General features: G+C 46.1%; 4 protein-coding genes and 1 pseudogene across 5 annotated transcripts; 3 read left to right on the forward strand and 2 right to left on the reverse strand.

Moving 5' to 3' along the window:
- Positions 1–1,273: 1,273 nt before the first annotated feature.
- LOC112271850 lies at positions 1,274–2,540 on the forward strand. The gene is made up of 2 exons (XM_024462045.1): positions 1,274–1,409; positions 1,483–2,540. Exons 1-2 carry the CDS (start codon positions 1,318–1,320, stop codon positions 1,838–1,840), a joined length of 450 nt encoding a protein of 149 aa, XP_024317813.1. The 5' UTR covers positions 1,274–1,317; the 3' UTR covers positions 1,841–2,540.
- Positions 2,541–3,308: 768 nt separating this feature from the next.
- LOC104584051 lies at positions 3,309–4,469 on the forward strand. Of its 2 annotated transcripts, none has more exons than XM_014900081.2 (2): positions 3,309–3,989; positions 4,074–4,469. In XM_014900081.2, the coding sequence occupies exons 1-2, from the start codon at positions 3,431–3,433 to the stop codon at positions 4,169–4,171; spliced, it is 657 nt and encodes a 218-aa protein (XP_014755567.1). In that variant the 5' UTR covers positions 3,309–3,430; the 3' UTR covers positions 4,172–4,469. The 2 variants fall into 2 exon arrangements, with proteins under 2 accessions (XP_014755567.1, XP_024317773.1); XM_024462005.1 differs by having other exon boundaries at positions 4,080–4,469.
- A 1,128-nt stretch (positions 4,470–5,597) lies between these two features.
- LOC106866302 lies at positions 5,598–6,934 on the forward strand. Its single transcript, XM_014900082.2, has 2 exons — positions 5,598–6,100; positions 6,190–6,934. Exons 1-2 carry the CDS (start codon positions 5,829–5,831, stop codon positions 6,404–6,406), a joined length of 489 nt encoding a protein of 162 aa, XP_014755568.1. The 5' UTR covers positions 5,598–5,828; the 3' UTR covers positions 6,407–6,934.
- On the reverse strand, positions 6,935–9,815 carry LOC100843171 (annotated as a pseudogene).
- Positions 9,816–11,259: 1,444 nt separating this feature from the next.
- LOC100843473 (polycomb group protein FIE2) lies at positions 11,260–18,135 on the reverse strand. The gene is made up of 13 exons (XM_003571455.4): positions 17,864–18,135; positions 15,892–15,957; positions 15,665–15,787; positions 15,144–15,224; positions 14,974–15,066; positions 14,764–14,839; positions 14,601–14,680; positions 14,431–14,502; positions 12,846–12,908; positions 12,635–12,731; positions 12,322–12,385; positions 12,153–12,212; positions 11,260–11,973 (listed from the first exon to the last, which is right to left on the reverse strand). Exons 1-13 carry the CDS (start codon positions 18,053–18,055, stop codon positions 11,898–11,900), a joined length of 1,143 nt encoding a protein of 380 aa, XP_003571503.1. The 5' UTR covers positions 18,056–18,135; the 3' UTR covers positions 11,260–11,897.
- Between the last annotated feature and the right edge of the window lie 7,022 nt (positions 18,136–25,157).

Genomic DNA, 25,157 nt, shown 5'->3' on the forward strand with positions numbered 1-25,157 from the left:
TTATGCGATGTCTTCAATTATCGATCCGCTGAATTCGCCCAATCCAAATAACCAATTAGTCTAAACCAAGTCCTAGGCTATTGTAACAGCAATAGGCTCCATGCGTCGTCCAAGTCAACTCTAGATTACGTGCGCAACTTCGTGGAGGTGGCCGCTAGAATCCGCACACGAGGAGACCAACATTCAAGTTAAAACATTGCTTGGTGTTGCCGTATGCTTAATGCAAACATGAAACAAGTTTTGATCACTATCTAGTGTTGTGCATTTAGATCAATATTTTGTTCACCTTGTTTACAAGGCGGAAAGAAAATATGTCTTCTTCCGCAATTAACGAAACCAAATACACCAAAAAAAGAGAGTATCTTCTTAGTTAAACTAGATGATGTCCCGCACGTTGTTGCGGAAACTTTTAGCTAACATACCTGAGTCAAATTGTTTAACAATGAAAGATTATCCAAAATTGAAAACATATGATGAAATTGTATTGTAGAAACTTGATGTGAAATAACTTGCATGCATGTGCAAAAAATAGGAGTTTTTACTAAATATGTGTGAACACATTAACGATGTGATGATGTAGCATGCTTGCATGTTGAGAGAAATCAAATAGTCGGTTTTTCCTACTTAGATATAAAAGATTGGTGACCTGGGAACACGTTCAGACATTATAAATTGGAAAGGACGTAGTACTATTATTTATACCATATATATTCTTCCTTATAAAGATCTCAACTGATGGTGCTTGTTTGTACCGCTTGCTACGTGAATTTCAATTTGGCTAAAACGAGTCATATAGACGGAATAACCCAAGTGATGGTGACCGCCTTTTGTGATATGTTCCGTTTTCCATCACTTAGCCTGCCACGTCTCCAATGTTTATCTTTTTTCCTTATTTATCTTCATCGCCCTATCTTCAGTTTGGCCGCTAAGCCATTGCGTCGTTGTACTTGTAATCTTAGATCTGTTAGGAGAAACAAACCAAAACAGGATTAAAAAAAATTATACCAGATGGGAATAAGGTCGAAGAGGAAAACCAGATCCCGAGCAACTGCTGATCCGCCCTCATGCCGCCGCCGCCGCAAGGTCGTCGACTTTCATGATCTTCTCCCGGCGCAGGGGGAGTGGAGGGACTGGGCGGCGCTGCCCCACGACGTCCTCTGGCTCATCCTCAGCCCGCTCCCGCAACACGACATCCTCCGCGGCGCGGGGCTAGCATGCTCGGCGTGGCGGCAGTTAGCCGTCCACGAACCCTTTTTCGGGCGGCGCATCGACCTCGCCGACGACAAGGCTGACGGGCCGCCGAAGGGATGGCAGGCGATGGCGCGCACCGCCGTGAACCGCAGCGCCGGCCGCTGCGAATCCTTCCGCGGCCGCGCCGACGGCTATTTCCTGCTCTACCTCGCCGACAGGTACGCACACATCGATCGAAATTTCGACTCTCATCATGGCCGCAAATTACTCTGAATCCTTTTTGCCTGCCAGGGCGCCATTGCTGCGGAGCCTCCACTTGACGAGCAGGTTCGACATGATGAGCCACCTCGGGGGGGATAAGCTGGTGGCGGCCATGGCGAAGCTCCGCCTGCTGGAGCGGCTCGTGCTGTCGGAAGGCAACGTCGATGTGCCCTCGTTGCTGGATCTCCTGGAGGAGGAGGACCACTGCCCGCGCCTCGAGCTGCTAGACGCCAGCGGCTGCCACTTCTTCGGTCCGGCCGAATATATGGAACGAGCTAGGCTGGCGGGGAGCAGGATCAAGGATCTCCGGCTGCCGCTCCGGGGTGTTCGCTTCGCATCCGGAGTCATAGCGTGCCGGCGTCGTCCTGCCAGGGATCAACGCCACTAGCGATCGACCGCCAGGGATTTGGTTTTCGGTTTGAGTTATTATTATTTTTACAAATCCACGGTACTTATTTTAGGACAGAATGAGTACATAATTTTGGTAGTTTCAAACTTTTGCTTAAAATTTAACTTACTATTTGAAAATTGGCTTAGAAGAAGAAGGATACATGTGGGACCCCATTTGCAATTCCGCACATTACACTCCTTCCCCATATAACAAAAAACCAATTTTAATGAAGGTCAGGACATTTATATTGTTGTGGAGTTTTGTCCTCGCCTTTTTAGAAGTGTCCATCTAATCTAATGTACACAAATGTAATAAACATGCATATATAATTCACGTCACTTATTTTAGGACGGATCGAGTACATGATTTTGATAGTTTCAAACTTTTGCTTAAAATTTAACTTACTATTTGAAAATTGGCTTAGAATTGAAGAAGGATATATATGGGACCCCATTTGCAATCCGCACATTAGACTCCTTCGTCCCCGTATAACAAAAAAAACAATTTTATTGAAGGTCAGGACGTTTATATTTATTGTGGTGGATTTTTGTCCTCATCACCTGTTTCGAAGTGTAAATCTAATGTACAAAAATGTAATGAACATGCATATATAATTCCATAACACACATACGTACGAGTAAATTTTGCGTACAAAATATTAATGTTATCGTGCGTACGTGACCTGTAAAAACACAAATTGGTGCAACTCTAATGTCGGGTTACTAGACATGTTGTTCGAATCCGCGATATAGTTTAAGGAAAAAAAGCTTCTTTGACCAAAAATAGTGTCATGTAAGCATAACCTAGCTATTACGAATTGGCTACCAAATTATGTAAACAAGCCCCAAACTATTATCTCCATTCGGTTGCACCAAACAACTGTGAAATCCTGCAGCTCCGATCGCTGAAATGGGCATTGATTTCGGATCCAACACGTACGTGGTGAGATGAAAAAGCCTGTAAAATTTATAAACCAATGTACATTAGTCAATAGATAAGCCAACCAAATAAGCATGGTTAAAGATTTTATGCCTTAATCCCCCGAGTCGATTTCCAAACATAATCGAGATATTAGTAGGGGATGGAAGATTAAAAGAACCTAAAAGAAATAAAAAATAGTCCATCATACTAGGGAAGCAGAAGGACATTTGAGTAAAAGATGTCTAATCAGTTTTTTTTTTGACACGTAAAGCACCTCTTTATTCATTTGAAATCACCGTTGTTCATACTCAGGGAAAATGACACTGTTTGCTAAACAAGTTCCACAAATTAGGAACGTTTTATACACGGGTTTAATCTTAAAAAATGATTTAATTAAATACTTCCTCTGATTCTAAATTCATGTCTCAAGTTTGCACAAATATGAATGTATCTATTTTAAAAAGAATGTAATATTTCGACAACAATTTAGAATTCGAGGGAGTATAATTTTGGTAACTGAAAGTCTGTGATGGGCCGTGGCCCATATGAGCGCGATGGCGGCGTTTCGTTCTCTGCCTCTCTGTATATTGTCTTCTCGATCGGTGCCTTTCTTTTTTTCCGTCCCGTATCTCAATTATCAAGAGCTAATCACGAAACTAGATCAAGATGGGAATAAGGTCCAAGAGGAAAAGGAAGGCCCCAACAACCGACCATCCTTCGCCATCCCGCCGCCGCGGCAACGACGCAGTACATCCCCCTTCGCCGGCGGAGTCGAGAAACTGGGCGGCGCTGCCCCATGACGTCCTGTGCGAGATCCTCAGCCGCGTCCCGCAAGCCGACATCCTCCGCAGCGCAGGGCTCGCGTGCGCGTCCTGGCGGCGGGCCACCGTCCAGGAGCCCCTGCTCTGGCGCCGCATCGACCTCGCCGCCAAGGGGGACGAGAGGGAACCCGCTCCGGCGTGGTGGAAGGCGATGGCGCGCGCCGCCGTAAGCCGCAGCGCTGGCCGCTGCGAGTCCTTCCGCGGCCGCGCCGACGCCGATTTCCTCCTCTACCTCGCCGACAGGGTGGCTGCTTGGGCTGCAGGCGAAGAGCTCGTAAACTTGCCCTCGCGAGAAAGCAAGAGGAAAAAAGAGCTCGTAAATACGCAGGCTGATCGATCAGTTGCAGCTGCAGATCGATATGAAGCTGAATTCCAGGCCGGTTTTAGTTTAGTTTTGTCTCCAGGTTTGGTTAGTTTGATTTGGTTTTTCATCATTTTTGTCATAGTTTATTTGTTTCGATTGTTGAACGGTGTGTTAATTTCTCTAGCATCAGACCAAAGCGGGATCTCCTTTCGTTCGTCTTCTTTGCTAGCTGTTGTGCATCTCAATTATGGTATACCTGCACCGCAACGCCAGAACCTTTGACAATGTCAATCTACCGATTTCTGGGGTCAAGCTACAAATTGCTGAGTCCCTTAGCTTGTGGAGTGTGAGAACGAACAAGGTGGCTAGGCTTCGACTGTTACTCTGGGCTGACCAACTGTCTGAGAGATGGCCTTAAAAACAAGCTCTCTTTTTTCATATTTCTTTTTACTTTTTCATCACTACTTTGTCCTGGCTTGTTCAGGTTTATGTTGTACTTCAGACTTTTAGTCTGTTTGGAATATAGAAGGTAAACAAATATACCTTCTGATCCAAAGAAAATAATAATTTTCGACCTAAATTACACTTTTTGAACCACATTTTAATTTTGTCGCACTCTGGATCACATTTTGCACCCACAATGATCTCTTCTCTATTCTAAAATTGACTCCTAGCATGTAAAGTGCAAAATACTTAGCAACACTGCTACAGGTACGACACATGCGTATGATTTTCATAGGACAATCAGTACAAGCCGTCCATTGCATCAGATGGGCTAGCTACAGCCATCCATCGTTGTGTCGTACCAAGTTCGGAGGCGGAAGTGCCGTACGCATAGTGATTTCGAATACCGAGTTAAGGTGGTGCTTACAAAATTAAACATGTTTATTCTCAAGCACCAACGCTTATTTTTATATACTATAAATGCCTAATTAAGCACGTGTCCTATAGAACACAAGCATTAGTGTTAAAAAGTGATTTATTTTTTATTAGCACATGCTCTAACGCAACATCCACATTAGGCTGGGGCGTGGGGTGGGGGGAGGGGGGGCGAACAAGGCCCGAAACCACTCGGAACTTAGGTCTCGTTTAACCCTTGTTGGTTTTAATTCCATCCCTGTCTAAATTGAGGCGGTCCTCTCAATATCCCTGGTTTTGATGTGAGCCAAACAAAGGCTTAGCATTCGGAGATATGTCAAATTCGTCGTACACCTTGGGAGAATGTTGGCACGTAGTACCAAAATTACCGGTGAATCCTAAAACCCCAATGCAGTGTTTGGGAAAAAAACTAGGTAACATGGCACAACCAGCTCTGTCGTCGTTGTCATCATCGCCGCTTTCACCGCCGCTCCAATCCATTGGATGCCTTTGTCGCTGTTGCCGGCCATGCCGCTGGATTCTTTGAGGGCTGAAACATTGTTTTTTACTCTCTCTGTTCCTAATTAATTGACGCCGGCTGTTTTGCAAAGAAACCCTTGTAAATTTACGAAATAAACCAGCAGCCCACGTTACGTGGACTAGAGGTTTATTTCGGAAATATACAAGGGTTTGTTTGCAAAACATCTGGCGTCAATCAGTAATGAACGGAGGAAGTATTTCTTACTAAAACGACTATCCAAATGTGTATCTGAGCTTGATCAAAAAACAAGTGGGCTTCAAAAAGTACAATTCTGAGAAAACGGCCATCCAACCGAGGGAAGCGCAAACGGGAAGGAAAATCTGTCATTCCCCTCAATCCTTGGGAATTTCCAACAAAACGTTCTTTCCGGAATTATTTCCTTCGTGAGTGAACAGGACCCTTTCTCCTAAATACCTACCTCTCTTCGTAGACCTCTGTTTCCAACAGATGTGACAAATGTCCTCGTCCTCCCGCCGCCGCAAATATCACCGTCCTTCGCGGCCGGAGTGGAGGGACTGGTAGGCGCTGCCTTCCGACATCATGTACATCATCCTCAGACAGCTCCCGCAGCCCGACATCCTCCGCGGAGCCGGTCTCGCTTGCTCGTCGTGGCGGCAGGTAGCCACCGACGAGCCCCTGCTGTGGCGCCACATCGACCTCGCCGCCGCCAACGAAGACGCTCCTCCTGCGTGGCCGTGGGCGGCGATGGGGTGGCTGCCGATGGCTTGCGCCGCCGTGGACCGCAGCGCCAGCCGGTGCGAGTCCTTCCGCGGCCGCGTCGACTTCGATTTCCTCCTCTACCTCGCCGACAAGTACGAATCAACCCAAAATTAATTTATCTCCGTCGTAATGAACTGATCTGATCGCTGTACCGTGATTCCTTATCCTTCCGTGCGTGCAGAGCGCCGTCGCTGAGGAGCCTCGAAATTACGTCCTGGTTCTCGACGATGGACTGGTTCACTACGGATCAGCAACAGTTCGTCGATGGGGTGATCAAGAAGCTCCCGCTGCTGGAGAAGTTCGTGGTCTCGAGCGGCCGGTTCTACGGGCCCGTCTGCAGGCTCTCGTCGACCACTGCCCGCGGCTCCGGACGCTCGACGTCGGCGGCTGCGGGATGACTTGCTGCCCGATCGGCAAAAGACGCGGCGAGAGGTGGCTGCGCACGATCAAAGAGCTCTGGCTTCCCAAGTTTGAAGCCTCCAAACTTGATCAGGAATTTGCAGACAAATATGATTGTTGCCGCCATTGCACTTTTGCGCGTCTTCATCGTGCACGTCTATCTGAATCATGATGCTACTTCCCTGTTTCAATTTTGCCTAGAAAGCTTAAGATCTCGTCTACCAATACTGTCAATTTTTTTTTTGAATGTTTGCTCACATTTGTTGGAAATGGATTCATGATTTCTTGGAACTTCTCTCCATTCTTTTGGAAGCTGCCCAAGATTTGTTGAAAGTTTGTGCCGCAATTTCTGAAGTTCATCAGAAAGAAATTCAGAAACAGTGATCAGGCGATTACAGATGGCACAAATGGCCGTCAATTTCTAGCGATAGAGACAACCAGAGAGAAATGAGGAACATAATGACATGTCCTGTTTGTGAAAACGATGGACAGATACAGATCGCCGTAGGTCGGGTCCTGCACCTCAATTGAGATCATTGACGAACAGTGTCACCTGTATTACCCTGGTGATGAGTTCCTCCATCAAATTGTCTCGGTCGCATTTCTTTAGATCAACAGACAAATTTCTTGTGATTGTGAGCAAATAGAATTGCTTCTAGTAACCCTCGTTTCCCCAGAGTGTACCGTGTAATTTTAGAGTCAGTAGTGCGTAGCTATAGGTGCCCCAGACTTGAAAATTTTAGGCAACTGGCAAAAATAGCAAACGCGTAGTTTAGTTCGCACATGGCCTCAGTTTGAATAAAGTTCCCCCACACCATTTTCATCATACGCCAACATAGAAACCACCGAGGTAGACGCCATCAGTCAGTAGTCGTCATCGAACAGATCCATCATAGTAACTCGCCTCCCAAGGTAGACGCCATCAAGGTAGCGATGAGGATCACAGTAATCATCATACTCATCCGAGTCCAGAATGTAGTCCGGCCCACCATAAAAGCAATCATCACTGTCGGACTGGATGCCTAAATCATGCGGGAGGATAGGGGACTGAACCTCACAGTCATAGTCATAGTCATCCGTTGAATCATAGGGAAGCTTCAGTGCCTTGATCCTGCTACACTTCGCTAGCAGCACGGCATCCATGGTAATGTTGAAGCAATGGCGGATGTCGAGTGACTCCAGGTGGGGACAGTTGTCAAGGATCTCTGTCAGTCCAGCATTGGTGAGATCATTGGCAAAAAGCTGCAGAGAACGTAGCTCATGCATAGTTGCAATTCCCTGGGCTTCCTCATCCTTGTTGAACACATCGTCATCCTCACTTTCTTCAAAATTCAGGAAGCATCGCCTGTTCAGTCTGAAGTGCCTCAGCTGCGGACATGCCATGCCAACAACCTCAAACACGTGATTGTCACCTACATTTGGACATAGTGAAAGCTCAAGCTCCTCAAGCAGAGGGAACTTCTTTATTGCCTCTGCAAATCCTTCAACGATATTGTAACAGGCGATGAGGCGAAGACTCTTCAGAGATGGTGCCCTGCAAAGATAGTACTTGGGTATTAATAATCATTCCTAAAAGAAAGGCAAAAGCATCCTGTATAAAATATAACTAGCATACATTCTTGTTTTGATTAAACTTCAGAGTCCTAAATCACAGTATTTACAGATAACTGGAATTGGCGTGCGAGGTCCATCATTCGTGTTTACAGGCATAGATCCCTTCATTGTATTACTTTATTTTCGGAAGAGGAACATTCAACTGATGGTCATAATTATCTTGGCTGACTTGCCTGGAGAAATGCATTTATAGGTTTCAACGGAAGCATCAATAACAACTATTCCCTCCGTTCCATAATTCTTGTCGCTGTTTTAGTTCAAAGTTGAACTAAAATAGCGACAAGAATTATGGAACGGAGGGAGTAGCAAATTTGTCCAGTTCCATTGCTCTAAATGGTAATGCTTCTAATGGACGAAAAGCTTTTGAATCAGATAAGCATGTTCCTTTGTCTTAAACAGTTACAGTTATTATGTTAACTGCCATGATATCATTCATTGCATAGCAATCCATAAGTCGTTAATAAACGTAATTTCAGCAGCACACGCCCCAGAGCTTAGCTAAATGCTAAGGTAAGAGGAATCAGCCAAGTAAGGCATTAAACCTTGAACTTACCTTCCTTCAGGATTCACAACATTGTCAGGAAAGTAATCACAGAAATGTCAATATGAAAGCTTCAAGCAATTGCGGAAGTGTTCACGCTTGTGCACTTTGTTTGTCACCTTTCAGTTTTAACACAAAGAAGTGCGGAGGAATTACTCCTCTTACCAGAATCTAACCATGGCTGTAATCAGTACTATAAGTTGTAGTAGTAACTCTTACTTAAAACATTTGATGGTGCGGCAAGAAGAAATGTAATTCGCCCAAAACATCATATAAATGACAGTATTGGACACCTTTTCTATGTTGGTATATCTTAACAACTCAGCAGCAGAGCAGCTGAAACTTGTCACCACGAGAAATACTATCCAAACTAGAGTATGATTAGAAGTATGACACACAAAATTAGACTAAGCTTCTTACGATATTGGTTTCATGATCTGGCAAACCCACTGAACGGAAGCAACACATACATCGGCCCAAATCCAGACCATCACTTTAAACCTTTTGACTAATCGACCAAATCAATTAGAGCCAACCAATTTTGCCAAACAAATCAGAATTAGAGCCAACCAGAAGCCCTAGGATCGGCCGCGGGGAGGGGCAGCTCACCGGTCGCCAAGGAAGTGAAGCAGATCCTCGTCGGCGGCTTACTCGCCCCAGAACACCTCGCACTGGCCGGCGCTGCGGCGGACGGCAACCTGCGCCATCCCGTAGAGGTTGAGCTGGTGCTCCAGGTCCGGGTGGCCGCGCATGTCGATGCGGCGCCAGAGCTCGGGCACGTCGCGCGCGGCGGCGCGCCAGGAGCGGCACACCTGCCCCGCGCCCATCAGGATCTCGATGTGGTCGAGCTTGTGGAGGAGAGCCGTGAGGATGTCCAGCGGCAGCTCCGCCCAGTCCCGCGCCTCCTCTGTCGCTGGCGCCTCCACTGTCTCGGGCGCTTCCACTGTCGCAGGCGCTGGCTCCTTGCGGCCACTGCGGCCGCGACGCCGGCCAGAGGAGGAGGAGATCATGGAGCGGTGGGCTGGGGCTCGGGAGGGCTAGGGTTTGGGACATCAGGGCGCTGGGCGGGGTGGATGTAGTGGTGTACGGCCGACGGCGGGTCCAAGGGCACATCAAGCTCATCCCTCGCGACCTCCTCCGATTGTGGCGCCAAGGACGGAGGCTTGTTGCGGCCTTGGCGGCAGCGGCGGCGAGAGGAGGACGACGACGAAGGCATCGCGTGAGCCTTGGAGGTTTTGTCTTTAGGGGAAATGGAGGTTTTGTTAATCAGGAAATAAGCTTATATCGCTTATATGGTTTGTGATTACATCCAAGATAAAATCTGGAGTATGCCAAACATTAGCCAAAAAGAACCCATCCAACAATGCTCAAACACAACTTCAACAAAATTAAAACAAGCTAAAAAACAATCAGCATAAATTGTCACAGTCAGGCTAAGGTTAAAACCGCCACGAATCATCGTGTCAATAACCTCCATGCAATCCGAATTTACCACCAGCCGGTGACACCCCGCCAACTGTGCAAGATTCAGGCCATCCCGAAGGACAAGAGCTTCAGCCGTAACAGCATCTTCGACATATGCGAACTTGCAATTAGAATCCGCAATAAAGAAGCCGTTATCATCACGGACAATAGGACCCGACCCTCCATCACCAGAATCAACATTAAAAGCAGCATCAACATTCAATTTCACGAAATCTTCCTTTGGTCTTACCCAGCCATGCCTCGCCATAGTACTCGCTCACTAGTCACTATCGGCATCTAGATTTGGGCTTGGGCTGACTCACTTTTATTTCTACCTTTTGAATTTTCAGGTTTTTTTTGGGACATAATATATACCATCGTTTAAAGAATATATATTTACATATTTAATCTTGATAATATTGGAACAAATTGAAAATATATGTCAAACGCTCAGGATGGCCAAATAAGAATCTAGTTGGTAAATTGAAAATTGATAAAATACCGATGAATATCCGAAGTACAGAAATTAACTTACTTGGAAAGAGAGTGCAGTGCAGTGAACGTAATTACATAAACATGGTACAAATGGGATATTTAAAAAGTGCACCCAACCACAATCATGCAGGATGACGGTTTTTCATTTGGAGATCGGTAACTACGTACTCCCTCTATTCTAAAATGTAAGACTTTTGTTGACTGCCCAAAGTTTTAAAGTTTGACTAACCTTATACTCCATATAACAAGAAATAGCAGCATCTGCGGTTCCAAATCAAATTCATTAAATCCATTGTAAAATATATTTTCATGTATCTTGATTTGATGTTTTATACACCCTCCGTCCCAAATTAACTGGATATGTTTTGCTATACGTTTGGTCAAACTATATGGAGTTTGGCGATCAACAAAGTGACACGCGCTATATTTTGGAAGGAGAAAGTATGAACATGTGACGATCGACTACTCACAAACAAATTATCGCATTTAGGATGTTCAACAGAAAGGCCGGTTTTATAAAGGAGTGCAAAACAACAATGCAAGTGACGCTATATGCTGTATTTTGACGAGGCTTATGGGAAATGTACAAAAATCTACAGTTCAAAGATACCGGAAGGGTCTTTAATCTGTAGAAGTAATGAAAGTAGGATGGGGGAAAACCATTCTCGTGTGGCAAATTGCAAAGAGGACGTGAATGACATGATCACATGAATAATATGCGTGAGTCTGAGAGGGAACTGGACATGGTGCAACAGAAGGTTGACCTTTTCCTTTCAATGTAAAATTGACAGCATGGATAAGTCGTTTTCAGGCATGTTACTCGCTTCCACGTGACCTGCTAGCTTCAGTGATGTCAGAGGATTAATGAAGACACAGACCAAACTCATGAAAGGTTTCAAAGGTAGCAACATGGATTAAGTTTAGTTCCAGCTTGAGAACTGCACTGGCACTACGGGCCTGTTTGCTTTGCGGCCGACTTGCGCCCTGCCAAAAGTTGGCGTGCCGACGCTTCGAGGGCAGGCGTTTGCTTCAGCACCAGAAAGTTGACGAGCCCGCGTTGCTTTTATGGAAAAACGCCCGCGTCAGTTATGATTTGCGCCCACGCGCGGGCAAAACAGCGGCGACAGAATCGCTCGCCCACGGTTTGGCGTGGTGAGCCTGGGCAGAAAGCAAACAGGCCCTACATAACAGAGCAAACATCCAACTAATCAACATCCGAACTTAAAACATTCAGTTCCACCATAGACTCTAGCATCTGGCACCACCCCAATCAGTTTGCCATTTCGTGCAAATCGGAAAAACGAAATTGTCATATCAGGCTTTAAACTGGTTGGCATTGGCACAGGTGGGCACACCGAACAACGGTTTTCGGTTGTTCAACTTTCCGCGGCTGGTTGATCCACTTCGTCCCAGCGGTATATGTTTCCATCCTCGCAGCAGGCAAGGATCATGCTGGAGAAGGACACAAAGAACGTGTCATGATTCTTATACACACAAGAAGAAAAAACAGATTCAAGAAAGCAAGACAGGTCCTTCCACATTACTACACACATGCTATGTCCATCAGAATAAAGGATTAAAAACATTGTAGAGCAGATGTTCTGGGTCATGGAAAACGGAATGTGGTATACCTTCCATCAAATGACACCGCAGTCTGCCTTATTGGTGATTTGCATTGGGGATTACTCAGCCTGGAAATTATGAGAGTGTTCAGATGCAGAAGCAGAAGAGTTAGTGGCTACCACCGCCGCCACATGAAGGGGATGATCGAGAATAGCTGAACTTGTTGAGGTTACTTACCGAGTTATTAGAACAGGTGGACTCGCTTGTACTTCCCACACATAGATTTTGCCTTCACGGTTGCCTGTTCAAACAAACAAATAATTAACTCTGAGAATTCTAATTTTTAAAAATCATCTAAATAAGCCAGGTCTACGTAAATGAGTGGTTCGCGGCAAACCATTTTTGCGTTAAAGAAAATACAGCCGCAGCAGCTGTGGCCATGCCTCGAAGCGGCCATCTTCAGAAACTTGTGTTGTATGTAATATATAAAATAACGGTAACTCCATACAGAAACTATTCATCAGAAAACAGTGTTAGTAGAAACTGTTACCTATTGCTAATTGATTGAAGTGAAAATCAAATGAGAATTTCATAAACCAAATGTCACACGCTGGCACAGGGTACTTCTGAAGGACATCAATGCTACCCTGCATATGAAAAGGGAATCGTATTGCTTGAGAGCAAGGCATGTCATATGGTACAATGCACTGCATAATTAATGTGCTAAGCTCTATAATTCTGTAGAAGTTAAATTATCCCACCTCGCCGGGATTTTGGTCGTCTTTTGTTTTTGGCTCCCACAGCACTATTTCATTGTCTACACTCTGCAAGAACAAGGCAGCACAGATCAGGAGTACAAAAATTAGCATTTGGGATAACAGGTGATAACAAGGCAGCACAGATCAGGAATGTCGACTTGGTGACACAATACTTCCTTCCAATTGACGTAGATGAGATTTTGAAGATTAACCCATCCACTCAGAACGACCAGGACACCCTGGCATGGCACCCGGATAAGAAGGGCACCTTCTCTGTTAAGAGTGCCTACTAACTTGCACTGAAGGAAGAGTGCCTACTAACTTGCACCGAAGGAACACATGAATGCAATGTCAGTTGGGGCCTTGAGTATTCAACCAGATGGCGCAGAACCGTGTGGAATTTTATCTGGAAAACCCCAGTTCCTAAAAAGGTCCGAATTTTAGCGTGGAAGGTTGCCCACAATGCCCTGTCTACTCAGGTCAATCTCCTCCATAGAAACATCAGGACCCCTCACTATTGCCCTATCTGTGGGGCTGATTTCGAAGATTCCTATCATGCCCTGATCAAGTGCCCACATGCTCGTAGGCTGTGGAAGGAAATGAGATCCGACTGGGGATTGCCTGACCTTGAGAGCTTTGCGAACTCAAGAGAACGGATCCTTCAGGTACTGGAGCAGTTTACGAAGGAGCTACGTGTGGTGATCCTCATGACCTTATGGCGTATTTGGCACGTTCATAACGAGCTAACACATGACAAACCGGCACCCCCAATTGAAGTCTAAAGACGATATCTGAACAGCTACATTGAGACCTTGTTACTTATCAAGCAGCATCCAAACGTTGTGATAACAAAGGGAAACAGGTCGTCAACGTCTCTGGCTTCCTGTCTACCAGGGGCGCAATCTGTAAGCCCATGCCTACCGCCAAACTCTACTGGAACCCACCGGAAGCTGGCTTATTGAAGCTCAATGTAGACGGCTCCTTCGGCTACGAGGATGGAACTGCTGGTGTTGGTGTGGCTCTTCGCGATTCTTTAGGAGAGCTGGTCATGCTCGCTTGTCAGAGTGTTAGAAACTGCCACAACGTGTTGGACGCTGAAATCCTGGCCTGCGAGGTGGGTATTCGACTGGCTCTACAATGGTCAGATCTCCCCTTCACGGTTGAATGTGACTCGAGCGAGGCACTAAGCCTCTTTGATCCTGGAAGCACCAATCTGTCCTTGTACAGGAATCGTATCACTTCTGTCCGACAGCTTAGTCGACAACTTCTTGGCGTCAACTTTCAAAAATGTTCTCGTGACCAAAACTGTGTTAGTCGCTGTCTAGCTAATGTTGCTACAACTCAAGGCCGCACTGTTTGCTGGCTGGGTGAAAAACCTGATTTCTTAGTCATGATTGTAATTGTCCTAATGATTAATGAAGGTTTTATTTACCCGCAAAAAGAAATGGTGGTAACTGAAACGAAAATAGATACTGCATGGTATGAGAGATATATATTGATGCAGAAAATTTCACACCAGCATTAATGCATTAATCCCAACATTTGTATTCCCATAAAACTAGTATCTTTTAAAGAATGAGAAATTTACCTTTGACAGGATGAAGTCACCAAGCCACCTAGTACAGTCAACGTAGTTAGTATGCACTACGGCAGTAATGAGCTGAAAGGATAAACCAATTGGTCAGACTTTGCGAGGGTTGTGAAATACTAATGTTGGGCAATAAAAACAGATTCAAACACAAATGGTACTTAACATACCGGAAATTGGACATATTTTGTAGGAAATTTTGATGGAAGGTCAGTCCATGTAAAGGATTTGTCAACATATGGCCAAAATTCTATGAGAACACTCACAAACTGTGTCAGTGATAAGCAAATACGCAAATGTAAACAGTAAGCTACATTGTAATGGTTCACAGACCTTTCATTGACCAGATTTTAACGGTGTTATCCATGCCACAAGTAGCAATACGGTGGATATCATAAGGGTGGAAGTCCTGCAGCCAAAGTATAATAGTAATTATTAATTTGATTCGGTCGCAAAAGGTAACATTATACAACAGCTATATATATAACATCATGTGAGTAATGGTTACAGAAAATGTCACACTAGGAGACAGAAGCAACTTACCACACTCAGTACTTCATGCAGGTGAGCTGCTTCTCCAGCAAAGATCAAGATGCAAATCCCTGTGTGGATATTCCATAGCCTAGCAGACTCATCCTATGCAATGTCATATGAACTTTATCAGAGAATAAAAACTAAGGTATCTCCAGCTTCACAATAGATTATCTACTAACCTTGCTTGCAGTAATGATGAGTGAAGGCTTAAGTGGTTGAGTTCTTATCTCATTTATTGAATTACCATGGCCAACCAAACTCTGCAAAATTTTGTAAGCAGACGTACGTAAGAAACTCAAACCACATATTTAATCCTTAGTTTAGGATAATGAATCATTGACAACTCCAATGTCAAGAGTATAGTATCTGACAAAAATATATCTACTAGGTTCTAGATATTTTCACCATGCATCCTAGACGTACATACTGAAGTATTCAACATCTACCAGCTATATAACATCTTTGTGGAAAACAAATACAGTTTGGCAGTGGTAAAAATAGAACAGACACATAGCATGAAACTTCTAAATAACCTTGTAAAATGGATAACACAGAGAAAACAATATTTATCAAATAAGTAGTTCTGTGATTATTATTAGGGAATTAACTAAGCTACTCTCAATCATGGAGAAATTCCAACGAAACATGGTTCACGTGCACAAAAATAAAAAATTAAATATAAAATCTGGCACTATTGGACCTTAGATATTTTCTCGGTGGCACAGTTGATGATTCTAATGATCCCATTCATTCCTGCTGCAACTAATAGCGGTGTGCCATCAAGATCTGCTGCCCAGCTTAAAGTGTAGTAGGACTCCTCCTTCTGGGAAATAATGCAGACCTCACCGGCATCAGCAAAATTACATAACCAAACATCATAAGAAAATTGAACACAAAGACAGTACTGGAGATTGTAAGGGAGCTTACGTCTTCATCAACGTACGCCTCCAGAACAGCCAGCTTACCATCGGGGAGGCCGCGATAGGTTGTGACCTGCAAGATCTTTATCGTTATGTTTACCTATTATCTAAAAAAAAATACTTAGGGTTTCCAACTTTTTTCCGTCCGTCGTCAAGCCCCGTCTGCCACCGCGTTAGTTCACATCCCCGCACGGCCGTTATCCCGATCACAGCGTCGTACAAGAATCGGATGGGAAAACGTCGTAGGCAAGGTATTCCGCGCACGAAAAGAAAGCCACCTGTCTCCCCGAAGCTTCCGCGCCGCTCCTTCTTGAGCTCTTCAACGACGCGTCAGTCCGCCTCGGAATGCCGGCGCGCCGCGCCGTGCCCCGCAGCTCCACCGAGCCCGCGTCTTCTCCAACTCCGGCGCGTGGCCGCCATCCGCCGCCTCGACTTCTCCCCGCACCGCAGACTCCCTATCGAGCCCCCAAAGAGCCTCCTCCTTCCTGCTCCCTCTCTCGTGCACATCTGCCATCACCGTCGCCGCTGGCCGGCGAGCAACAGGCAGCAGAGCAGCCGCCGCCACTGTTTCTCCCGAACGGGAGGAACCTTCTGCTCCCGTGCTCTCCTACCTGGGCCACCCAACAACGCCCACTACCTCCCCAAAAACATAAAGGCCACCCTCCTTCCTTCGTTCGGGCCTGAGCCAAACCGTTAGACTTCTGAACCGTGGGCCCCACTTGTCATAGAAGAAATTCCTATTCTGTCTTGATGATCTTGTAAAATCCATATTGTGTTGTACTCCTTCCGTTCCATAATTCTTGTCTCAAAAATAGATGCATCTGTTTCTAAAAAACGTCTAGATACATGTAATATTTCGACAAGAATTATGGAACGGAGAGAGTTCATTGTCCATAGCAATGCACCTGCCAAAACTATCTCTTAAAGGGTGACAAAACGTCCTAACCCAGCGACGTATATCTGACGCCTGTAATCTAAAACATGGTAATTTTACAAAATACCACCCGTAGCCTCCATTAGTCAGTCTATTTGCCAAAAACAACCTCATGTAAGACACATCCCAAATCCAATTCCCCCCAAATCCCCAATTCCTCCACGATTCCTCGCGGCTCCAACGATCTGCAAGCCGGCCATCAACTGCTGCCATAAATAGGTAGATTGATCCTCCTGGGTCGCGCCGCCTCTGTTGGGTCATCGGCATCGTCAGAGCTAGCGGGGCGCGCAAAGGTGATGTGGACTGTTGAGGGATGGTGTCGTTGTAGTTGGTGGGCCGCGCGGAGGTGCTATGTTGGGATGTCGTCGTCTCCTCCACCGGGGAGGACGACGTGGCAGAGATGGAGTAGCGAATCACGCTCATCCATGGCTGTAGCGTGGGCTCGCCGGCGGCGCAACACCAGTAGACCTGGCACGGGTGGGGACAACGGCTTGTTTGGAGTGGTTGCTTGCAGTGCAGGAAACGAGTTCTAGTCAGTTCCGATCTGAGCTCTAGCCAGTGGTTGCTTGCAGTGCATAAGAACTGGATGTGGTCTTCCGCTTCAGGATGTCTCAGGCGCTCTGGTTGTCGCCGTTGTTGATGGCCGCCGATCTGGGGATCATCTAGCGGTATCTTAGAGGGATCGACGGAGATTTGGTTTTGTCAAACAAAGAAGCCTGAACGAAGGCCGCGGACGGTATTTTGTAAAATTGCCACGCTTCGGATCCAAGAGGCTTGATCCAGATCGACGGGCAGTGATGCTTGGGATGCACGGGTATACACCGCATGGGAGCGGATTCACAGGATATGCCGCCCCTCTCAAAGTACGCGAACAATTGCTGAAACACAAGTGTATCGATCCGCGGCAACGCACGGGCAAAACGCTAGTCCACTAAGGAAAAAAATAAAATGGCTGACAACTGACAAGTGCAAGCGCGCAGACTAACGGGAAAACAAAGCTAATTACGCGGATGAATGAATCGGGACAGATTATGTTACGCTTTACCCGGTTGCCGCCGCAGGTGGCGAAGACGTTGTGGTAGCGGGCGTCGAGGAAGTTGAACCCAATGGCGTAAACAGGGCATTTGCCCTCGTTGCGCTTGCCGCGGAGCTTGTACTCCCGCTGGCCGCTGGGCGTAAGCGACCCAACGGCCGCCTCGTGTCCCAGCCCCTTCTTGGGGAACACTACCCTCGCCATGGCCGGGGATCCCCTTCTTCTCTTCTTTCTTCCTTCACGGCGAAGGAACCTCAGGCTTTGCTGCGATTTAGAATTCAGAATCCAGAATTCGGCTGCCTGGGTACGTGCCCGGCGTGGCAATTTATATACTGGATTGTTGGGTAGTGTTTCGAGGCCTGCCCTGGGTACTAGCCTGGGAAATTAAAACTGCATGCCTGGTCAGAGGCTGATCAGCTGGGGTTGTTTGGTAGTACTACTATATTTGGATTGTTTTGCTGGATATTAATTACTCGGCCATTAATGCCGTTGTCTATATGATCTTGAGAATTCGGTTTAGTGTCAAGTTTTGCAGGCCAGGCAACACCTCGTGCCCCACCAGACAATCATCCCCTGCCGCTGATGATGGAGCTGCCAAACCAACAAAAGCAACGAATTCCTGGGTGGTTGAAGCCGGGTGGTCGGCACCCCTGCCGGGAAAAAAACACACATCCGGGTGCCGGCGTTCCAGTTTAGTACGAAATCCCGAGCAAACACTTCATGGAACTCAATCGGAAAACAGAGATCGAAGATGAATTGGGAAAAAACCAGAATCACCATTCTTCCATGAACAGGCTGGCTTCGCCAGACATCTGATGGAGCTGTGCCAGCTCCAGATCTTGAGGAACTCCGGCCGAACTGCAAACAAATACATATGCATGTTTACAGTTGGGTTGGTATCCATACTGTTAGCGTAAATTTCACAAAATCACAGATTTCGGGGCAACCTTCTCACGCAGCCCACTCTTTTGCTAATTTGTTCGAAAAATCACAGTTTTTCAGTCAACATGTACCAACAAGCTCAAAGTAACCGATCTAGATCTGTTGACAGTTTTCCTTACATCTCGGGTCAGGTCAGGTTTGTCCGATGTGTCACCTGACAAGTGGGCCCGAGATGTAAGAAGGAAGCTTGATGCGGTTGCGGCGGCGGCGGTGACACCGGGAGGATGAGGAGGAGGAAGGCATCGCGTCGTGGGTTACGAGAGAGCGGGGCAGAGGGGGAAATGGACGGAGGCTTTGCGGTTTGCATTTGTTTTGGTGAGCATCGAACGCCCGGGCTTTTTGGGCTGGCCAGACTGCCAGAGGCACGGGAGAAAAGCCCAGCATGAAGCGAAACTAGGCGAAAACGACAAAACTGACCCTTTTTTTGAAAGTTGAGCCCGAAATAACCCCTCTTTAAAACTAATTCCAAAACTGACCATTTTGGGCAACGCCACTCACTCTGGCTTTGCCACTCTGAAGGCAACGCCACGGCTTGTGGCATTTCGGATGACGTGGCGCGTGGTCGATCAGCGGAGAGACGGCGGCCGTTGAATTGGCTGACGTGGCCGGGGGGAATGCCAGCGGAGAGCCAAACGTCAGGACCTGTGGCGTTGTCGGTCCGAAGAGTTAAGTGGGCCACAGCCATTTCGTCGGGGAGAAGTAGTGGGGGAGAAGGAGTGGGCCTGTGGGCGACCTAACTCTTCGAAAGGGAGCGATTGAGTGACTTTCAATTACATGTATCTAAATGACCTTTAGACATAGATATATTCATATTTAGGCAAATTTGAGTCATTTAATATGGGACGGAGGGAATACAATACATACATAGATGCTGAAGAATGCTACTCCCTACTTTCCTAAATACTTGTCGTTGTTTTAGTGCAACTAAAGGGATTACTTTGCTCGGGTAAACCATGAATACGGGGATAGTGGTACTTCCTATATGGCGATCGAGTGCAGTAGCAATCGCCAAATTCGCCAGGCATCCTACTGATTAAGCAAGGCAATACTTAGATCTGCAGTTTGGAACTCGGGGTCAAGTTCATTTTGATTGATATAGAAATTAAAGAGCGATTGCTTTTCGGGAATAAAAAAAATAGTGATCATACAAGGCAGTAATTAACAATTAACAACCACACTAACAGCAATTAATCTTTCACTACTAAGAACGATAGCAACCTCGATCCAAGTTATAGTCTGAAATAACAGATGTCTTTCAGTGGCCGGAACACATCAGCCGAGCATTCTCTTGATCCTCAGCCCATTCGCTCGCAAGGCATGGTGATCGACAACAATGTCGAAGCAGCCGTGCAACCAAAGATGCTCCAAGCGTGGGCAGTCATCGACCAAGGTCACAAGCTTCTCAGCGGCGGTACTGCCGTTGTCGACCAGAGTAAAATGCCGTAGCTCGTTCATTGTTGGGAGTCTCGTGTCTTCCAGCTCCTCTTCAAAGACCATGGTCATGGCCAGAGACTCTCTGTGCTTCCTCATCATCATAATAACATCGTCTGGAGCTGTTCCGGCGTCTGGACTTTCCGATGAATCCATGGTGGGGGTGGGGCCTTGTTGCGTCGACGGTACTTTCATCAGCTCGCTGTATGTTTCCTCCGAGACATATGTCTCGTATTCTATGAGCCTGAGGACTTTCAGGCATGGCGACCTGCAAAATTGCAGAGAATATATATGAAATCGATTTGGTATGTTTGTGCCAAAATATAGTCATGGTTGACTGTTTGCCATGAAAGATGAACAATTAAGCTCATAGGTAGTACTCCCTCCGTCCCGAATCAAGTGACCTAAATCTATACAAATCCACGTCAGTTAATTCGGTACGGAGTTACCTTTGTGCAATATAGCTGATGAGCTCTTCGGTGAAGAATGCCTGGCGAAAGCCCAAACCCACGAACTCCTTGACGAGTGGCTACCTCGGCAATACTCTGATTTGAGGGTTTTCGACTGAAGGAGAGGGGGTGCACCAGCGATCTCGTCGACTAACAAGGACCAGGGGAGTCGCAAGATTTACCCAGGTTCAGGACCCTCGGAAGATAATACCCATACGTCCCGCTTTTGGTGTATTGTATTGGTCGAGATTACAGAGAAGCTACGAAGCTATGGTGCGCAGATGAATCTGGCGAATGTGTAGAGGTTACCCATTCCCGACTCCCCCTCCTAGCCTTATATACTGGCGGCTAGGTCTTGGGCGTGATAATCGGGAAGGTTACAATCAAATCAGCTTATTCTGGTATGAAAAGATTATGTTTCTTGGCTTGAGCCGCACTTTGAGAGACTCGACCTGCATATACTTGATGTGCCTTCGAGTGGACCCCTTGTTGGGCTGTACCGGTGATAAGCATCATATTTGCACTACTTTCTAGCCATAATTATATCTAAAATCTTGTATTTGAACTCTGATTTATTCTAAAATGCTGAGAATTTATACAAAATTTGTAATCTGTGGCAAAGTTACATTCCTTCTTCTCTTTTGCACAAAAAGGGCGACAAGGCCCACAATGCTTTTAATTTGGATCATGAAGATAAGCTGTTGTTGCTGTAATTAACAAAGGGACCTGAGTGTCAAGAAGACAAAAGCTCCAGGGGACTAACTAAAGAATGGAAGGATGAACTTGTGAAAAAAGAAGAAAGGGAGAAGGGCTTGGATGCAAAAATGCCAAAGGGATTAAATCCCTAGCTTCTGCTCTCGATCCCCTTGAGCGTGGCACTTCTCCTTTCCCCTATCTCCTGCTGCACCACCGGCCGCCGCCGCGGCCAGGCCAGCGTGGCGGCGCGCCACCGAGCTAGCTGCAGCCCCTTCTCGAGATCCACTACTGCTCCTCCTCCATACCGCCTCTGCCGGCAGCTGAAGCGATCCTCCCACATACTAGGGTTAGATCTCTGTGCTTACAGTGCTAGTCCCTGGATCGACTCGCTAGCACACACAGTTTCAAGATGTAATATCAAGATACAAAGGTCAAAAGTATATTACATCGCATTGATCCAGAACTTACATATTGCATAACCTCTTGGGTTAGCTCAGAAGAAGATAAAATCTTGCAGCGGAAAGCAGAAGATGTAGAAATCCCATAACAATTGCACAGCGAAACATATTGGAATGTAAACTCGTAACCCTAAAATTCGTACCTCACTCTTCAATTGGTTCACCTGCAACATTTAAACGTTACAGCCGCTAGGGGGTCAATACATTGAATGTATTGGCAAGTTCACAAAAGGGTTATAACAGATCCTGTCAAGTATATGCAGTATTTGGTAAGGTGGGGTTTTGGCTAATTGCATAAAAGTATCAACATATTGTCCTATCATTTATTAAATAGTTTTATCACTATTGGACACGGGGTAGAAACACCCATGCTCCTATTAACCTAGAGCACGTTGAGTAGAAACATCAAGTGCCCCTACCCTATTCAAACCATTCATTTTATTTAAGAAATTGGAATGAGTGAGACCTTCCTTACAGCCCAAATATCTAGTTGCTCATAATTGTCTGTAACCGGGGACACGGCTAAGTACTTAGTTTGACACTCTCGAGAGGTTGTACACATTCCCCACAGAAATCGACGTGTTAATCCCTTGCTGTCCTCAGGGTAGAGTAGCAACGGCATCGATTACAGGAATTTTCAGACCATAATCACCCAGACCACCTGAGGGACCTACGTTCCCACCTACACGGCTACATCTGCACAATCCCTCGGATCCAGGATAATATGTCTTACATCCATCCTGGCAGAGCCCATAATACCATGTGGTTGTACTGGAAGCTATTAAACAGGAAACTAGTCCAGTCTCTGGTTACCCCGGGTGGCATCCCACATTGTGACGCAGGCGCTCCCCGAATCGCACAGGGAGACGACCATGGACGCTCCCGAATCACACGGAGAGACGACTCAGCGGGCCCATAGAAATGGACCTAACGTCACGACATCCGAAAACTCAAAGCAGCCCACCCAGGACGGTTTATTGAATTACTTGTTTTGCCATACACTAGGAAAATCATATTGTAATTCAATAGTATCACATTGTAACACCCTCGTATATTCTCATAGCATAGCATTTTACTACTACGATGGCAATTGGTGGTAAGGTCATGACAAACGGTATCCTATACTATTAGGACAGATCATAGCTAGCATAGGTACAATAATATTCCTAACAATGCAACTGATAAAACATCTAATGCATAGGAAATAATAGGTGAAATGATCAAAGTGAACTTGCCTTTGTCACAGTAGTTTGAGTTAAAACACTCGTCACACTCGCAAGGTTCGCTCTCCGAGAAAACTATACGAGACAAACAAACATACACATACATAAACACACAATTCACATCACGACAAATTGAGATATGCTATGATGCAATGCAACATGTGACATGATTTGGTTTATTTTATTTGGGTGATCAACTGATCCTAAGCATTGGTACTTAAAAGTAATGCATTAGGGTTTTAACCAAAAGGCAAAAACAATTGATTAAACCCTAAATTATAGTTTTATTGGCATTACCCAAATAATTTAGTTCAAAATATTTATTTCTCTCTCCCAAAGGACAGAGGATGATTAAACAAAATTTTAGGCACTGGTTTCAATTAAAAAGGATTTCTAAATACATAGTTATGATTTAAATGGCATAAAACTCAAATCTGTAATTTGAATGTGATTAAAATATTCAAATTTGAAATTGGACAGTGCCAAAAGATTCTACACTTCCTAAGGATTCAAAAAAGGTGTGGATCGTGAAATTTGGACAAGTGGTTTAAAAGTTATGACGGTTTGAAACACTGGGGGCTTTTCTGCAAATGTGCACTTTTATTTCGGCCGAGAAAATAAAAAAAACTAAAAAAAATGAACCTGCCACGTGGCGGCCGGGCACTGGCTGGCGCCTAGGGTTTTACCCAGGCGGCGCGGGCTCGCCGGACGGCGGCTTGGGGCGCGGCGCAGGGCCGCGCGCGGGGGGGCGGTTCGCGGGCGGCGCGCGGGGGGCCGGCGCGGCGGCGTCGGGGCTGCTCGGACGACGGCCGGGCTCGCGGAGGCAGGCGGACGAGCGGCGCGGGCGGGCACGACGCGGGCAACGGGCGCGAGACGCGGGGCGACGGCGTCGACGGCTCGGGCGGCGCGGGTCACCGGAGCTCGAGGAGGAGGCGGCGGCGGCAAGGATCTCCGACGAGAAATTCCGGTGAGCCGAGGGTGAAATCGGGAGCGGGGAAAAGGGGAAAAGAAGGAGGAGGTCGAGGGCTTTATAGCGGTGTGCTCGGGCAGCGGCGAGGCTCACGGGATCGCCGGAAATCCAGTGGAGACGGCGCGGGCGGTGATTCCGGCGTGAATCGCGGCCACCTTCCCTGCGGGGAAGATGACCCGACAGCTGGGGCCCACCTGTCGGTTACCCCGCGCGGGCGCGCGGTTTGGTTCGGGCGCGGTTCGCGCTGGCTGGGCCAGTTCGGTCCAAGTGGGCCGGACCGGTCGGTTTTCCCCTTTTTTTTTTCTTTTAGCCCTTTTCTTTTTCTGCTTTTGTCATTTCTTTGATAACTTTTGATTTTGAACTCCAAATTGGTCCAAATAAATTCCAGAAAATTTGTAAAATCATGTTCTACCGTGATACAACTTTTGAAAATAGTTTCTCTTCAAAATAAAATATATAAAAATACATTTGCCCTATAAATGCCTTTAGGGCCATACATCTATTTAAATAAAATACTTTTTCAACTCCAAATAATTATCCAAAAATTATGGGATAGCTTATATATGCACTAAACCCTTTTATGCATAAGCCCTATTGGTTTGAAAATCCAAAGCTCAAAAGGGTGTAAACCAAATCTTTTAAAGCCTTTTGAGATTCAAAATTTGAATTCAAATATGCAATTGTGGCATGATGCTCATGGATTCAATGCACATGTAAAAGTTTGAAATTTTGGGATGTTACAGCAGCGGGCTGCACGAATCGTCTCCATCAACACCTGCTGCTCCCCCACGCACCGAAGAAATCAACAGCCAAGGAACGCGAGCACGACGACCACCTGCAACATCCTCCCCTTCTCCAAGTGCTGCTGCCCTCTCCTTTGGTTAAATCCCCACCAAACTCTCTCTCTCTCTCCCCTACTTGTTGTTTGCTGTTTGTGTGTACAAGAACTGAGAAAGAACATGTTGTTGATCTTTGGAAAGTTAGTTGAGCCTTACACTGTGTTAAACTCTCTCTTTAGCTTCTGGCCCATGTGTGCACTTAATTATTTTTCTATGTTATAAGACTCGTAACCTTTTTGTTTATATGTCAGTGAAGATCTTTGAGTTGTTCTACTCTAATATTTGTGAATGTGGCTGT

The sequence above is a fragment of the Brachypodium distachyon genome, chromosome 3, assembly GCF_000005505.3.
Source record: "Brachypodium distachyon strain Bd21 chromosome 3, Brachypodium_distachyon_v3.0, whole genome shotgun sequence".
Lineage (NCBI taxonomy): Eukaryota > Viridiplantae > Streptophyta > Magnoliopsida > Poales > Poaceae > Brachypodium > Brachypodium distachyon.

Coding starts and splice junctions, on each gene's coding strand:
- LOC112271850 (XM_024462045.1), top strand. CDS start 1,318: ATGGCGCGCACCGCCGTGAACCGCAGCGCCGGCCGCTGCGAATCCTTC. Junction 1,410..1,482: donor CTGCTCTACCTCGCCGACAG/GTACGCACACAT, acceptor TTTGCCTGCCAG/GGCGCCATTGCTGCGGAGCC.
- LOC104584051 (XM_014900081.2), top strand. CDS start 3,431: ATGGGAATAAGGTCCAAGAGGAAAAGGAAGGCCCCAACAACCGACCAT. Junction 3,990..4,073: donor TAGTTTAGTTTTGTCTCCAG/GTTTGGTTAGTT, acceptor TAATTTCTCTAG/CATCAGACCAAAGCGGGATC.
- LOC106866302 (XM_014900082.2), top strand. CDS start 5,829: ATGTACATCATCCTCAGACAGCTCCCGCAGCCCGACATCCTCCGCGGA. Junction 6,101..6,189: donor CTCCTCTACCTCGCCGACAA/GTACGAATCAAC, acceptor CCGTGCGTGCAG/AGCGCCGTCGCTGAGGAGCC.
- LOC100843473 (XM_003571455.4), bottom strand. CDS start 18,055: ATGGCGAGGGTAGTGTTCCCCAAGAAGGGGCTGGGACACGAGGCGGCC. Junction 14,681..14,763: donor TAAAATCTGGTCAATGAAAG/GTCTGTGAACCA, acceptor GTGTTCTCATAG/AATTTTGGCCATATGTTGAC. Junction 12,909..14,430: donor GTGACTTCATCCTGTCAAAG/GTAAATTTCTCA, acceptor TTGTTCTTGCAG/AGTGTAGACAATGAAATAGT.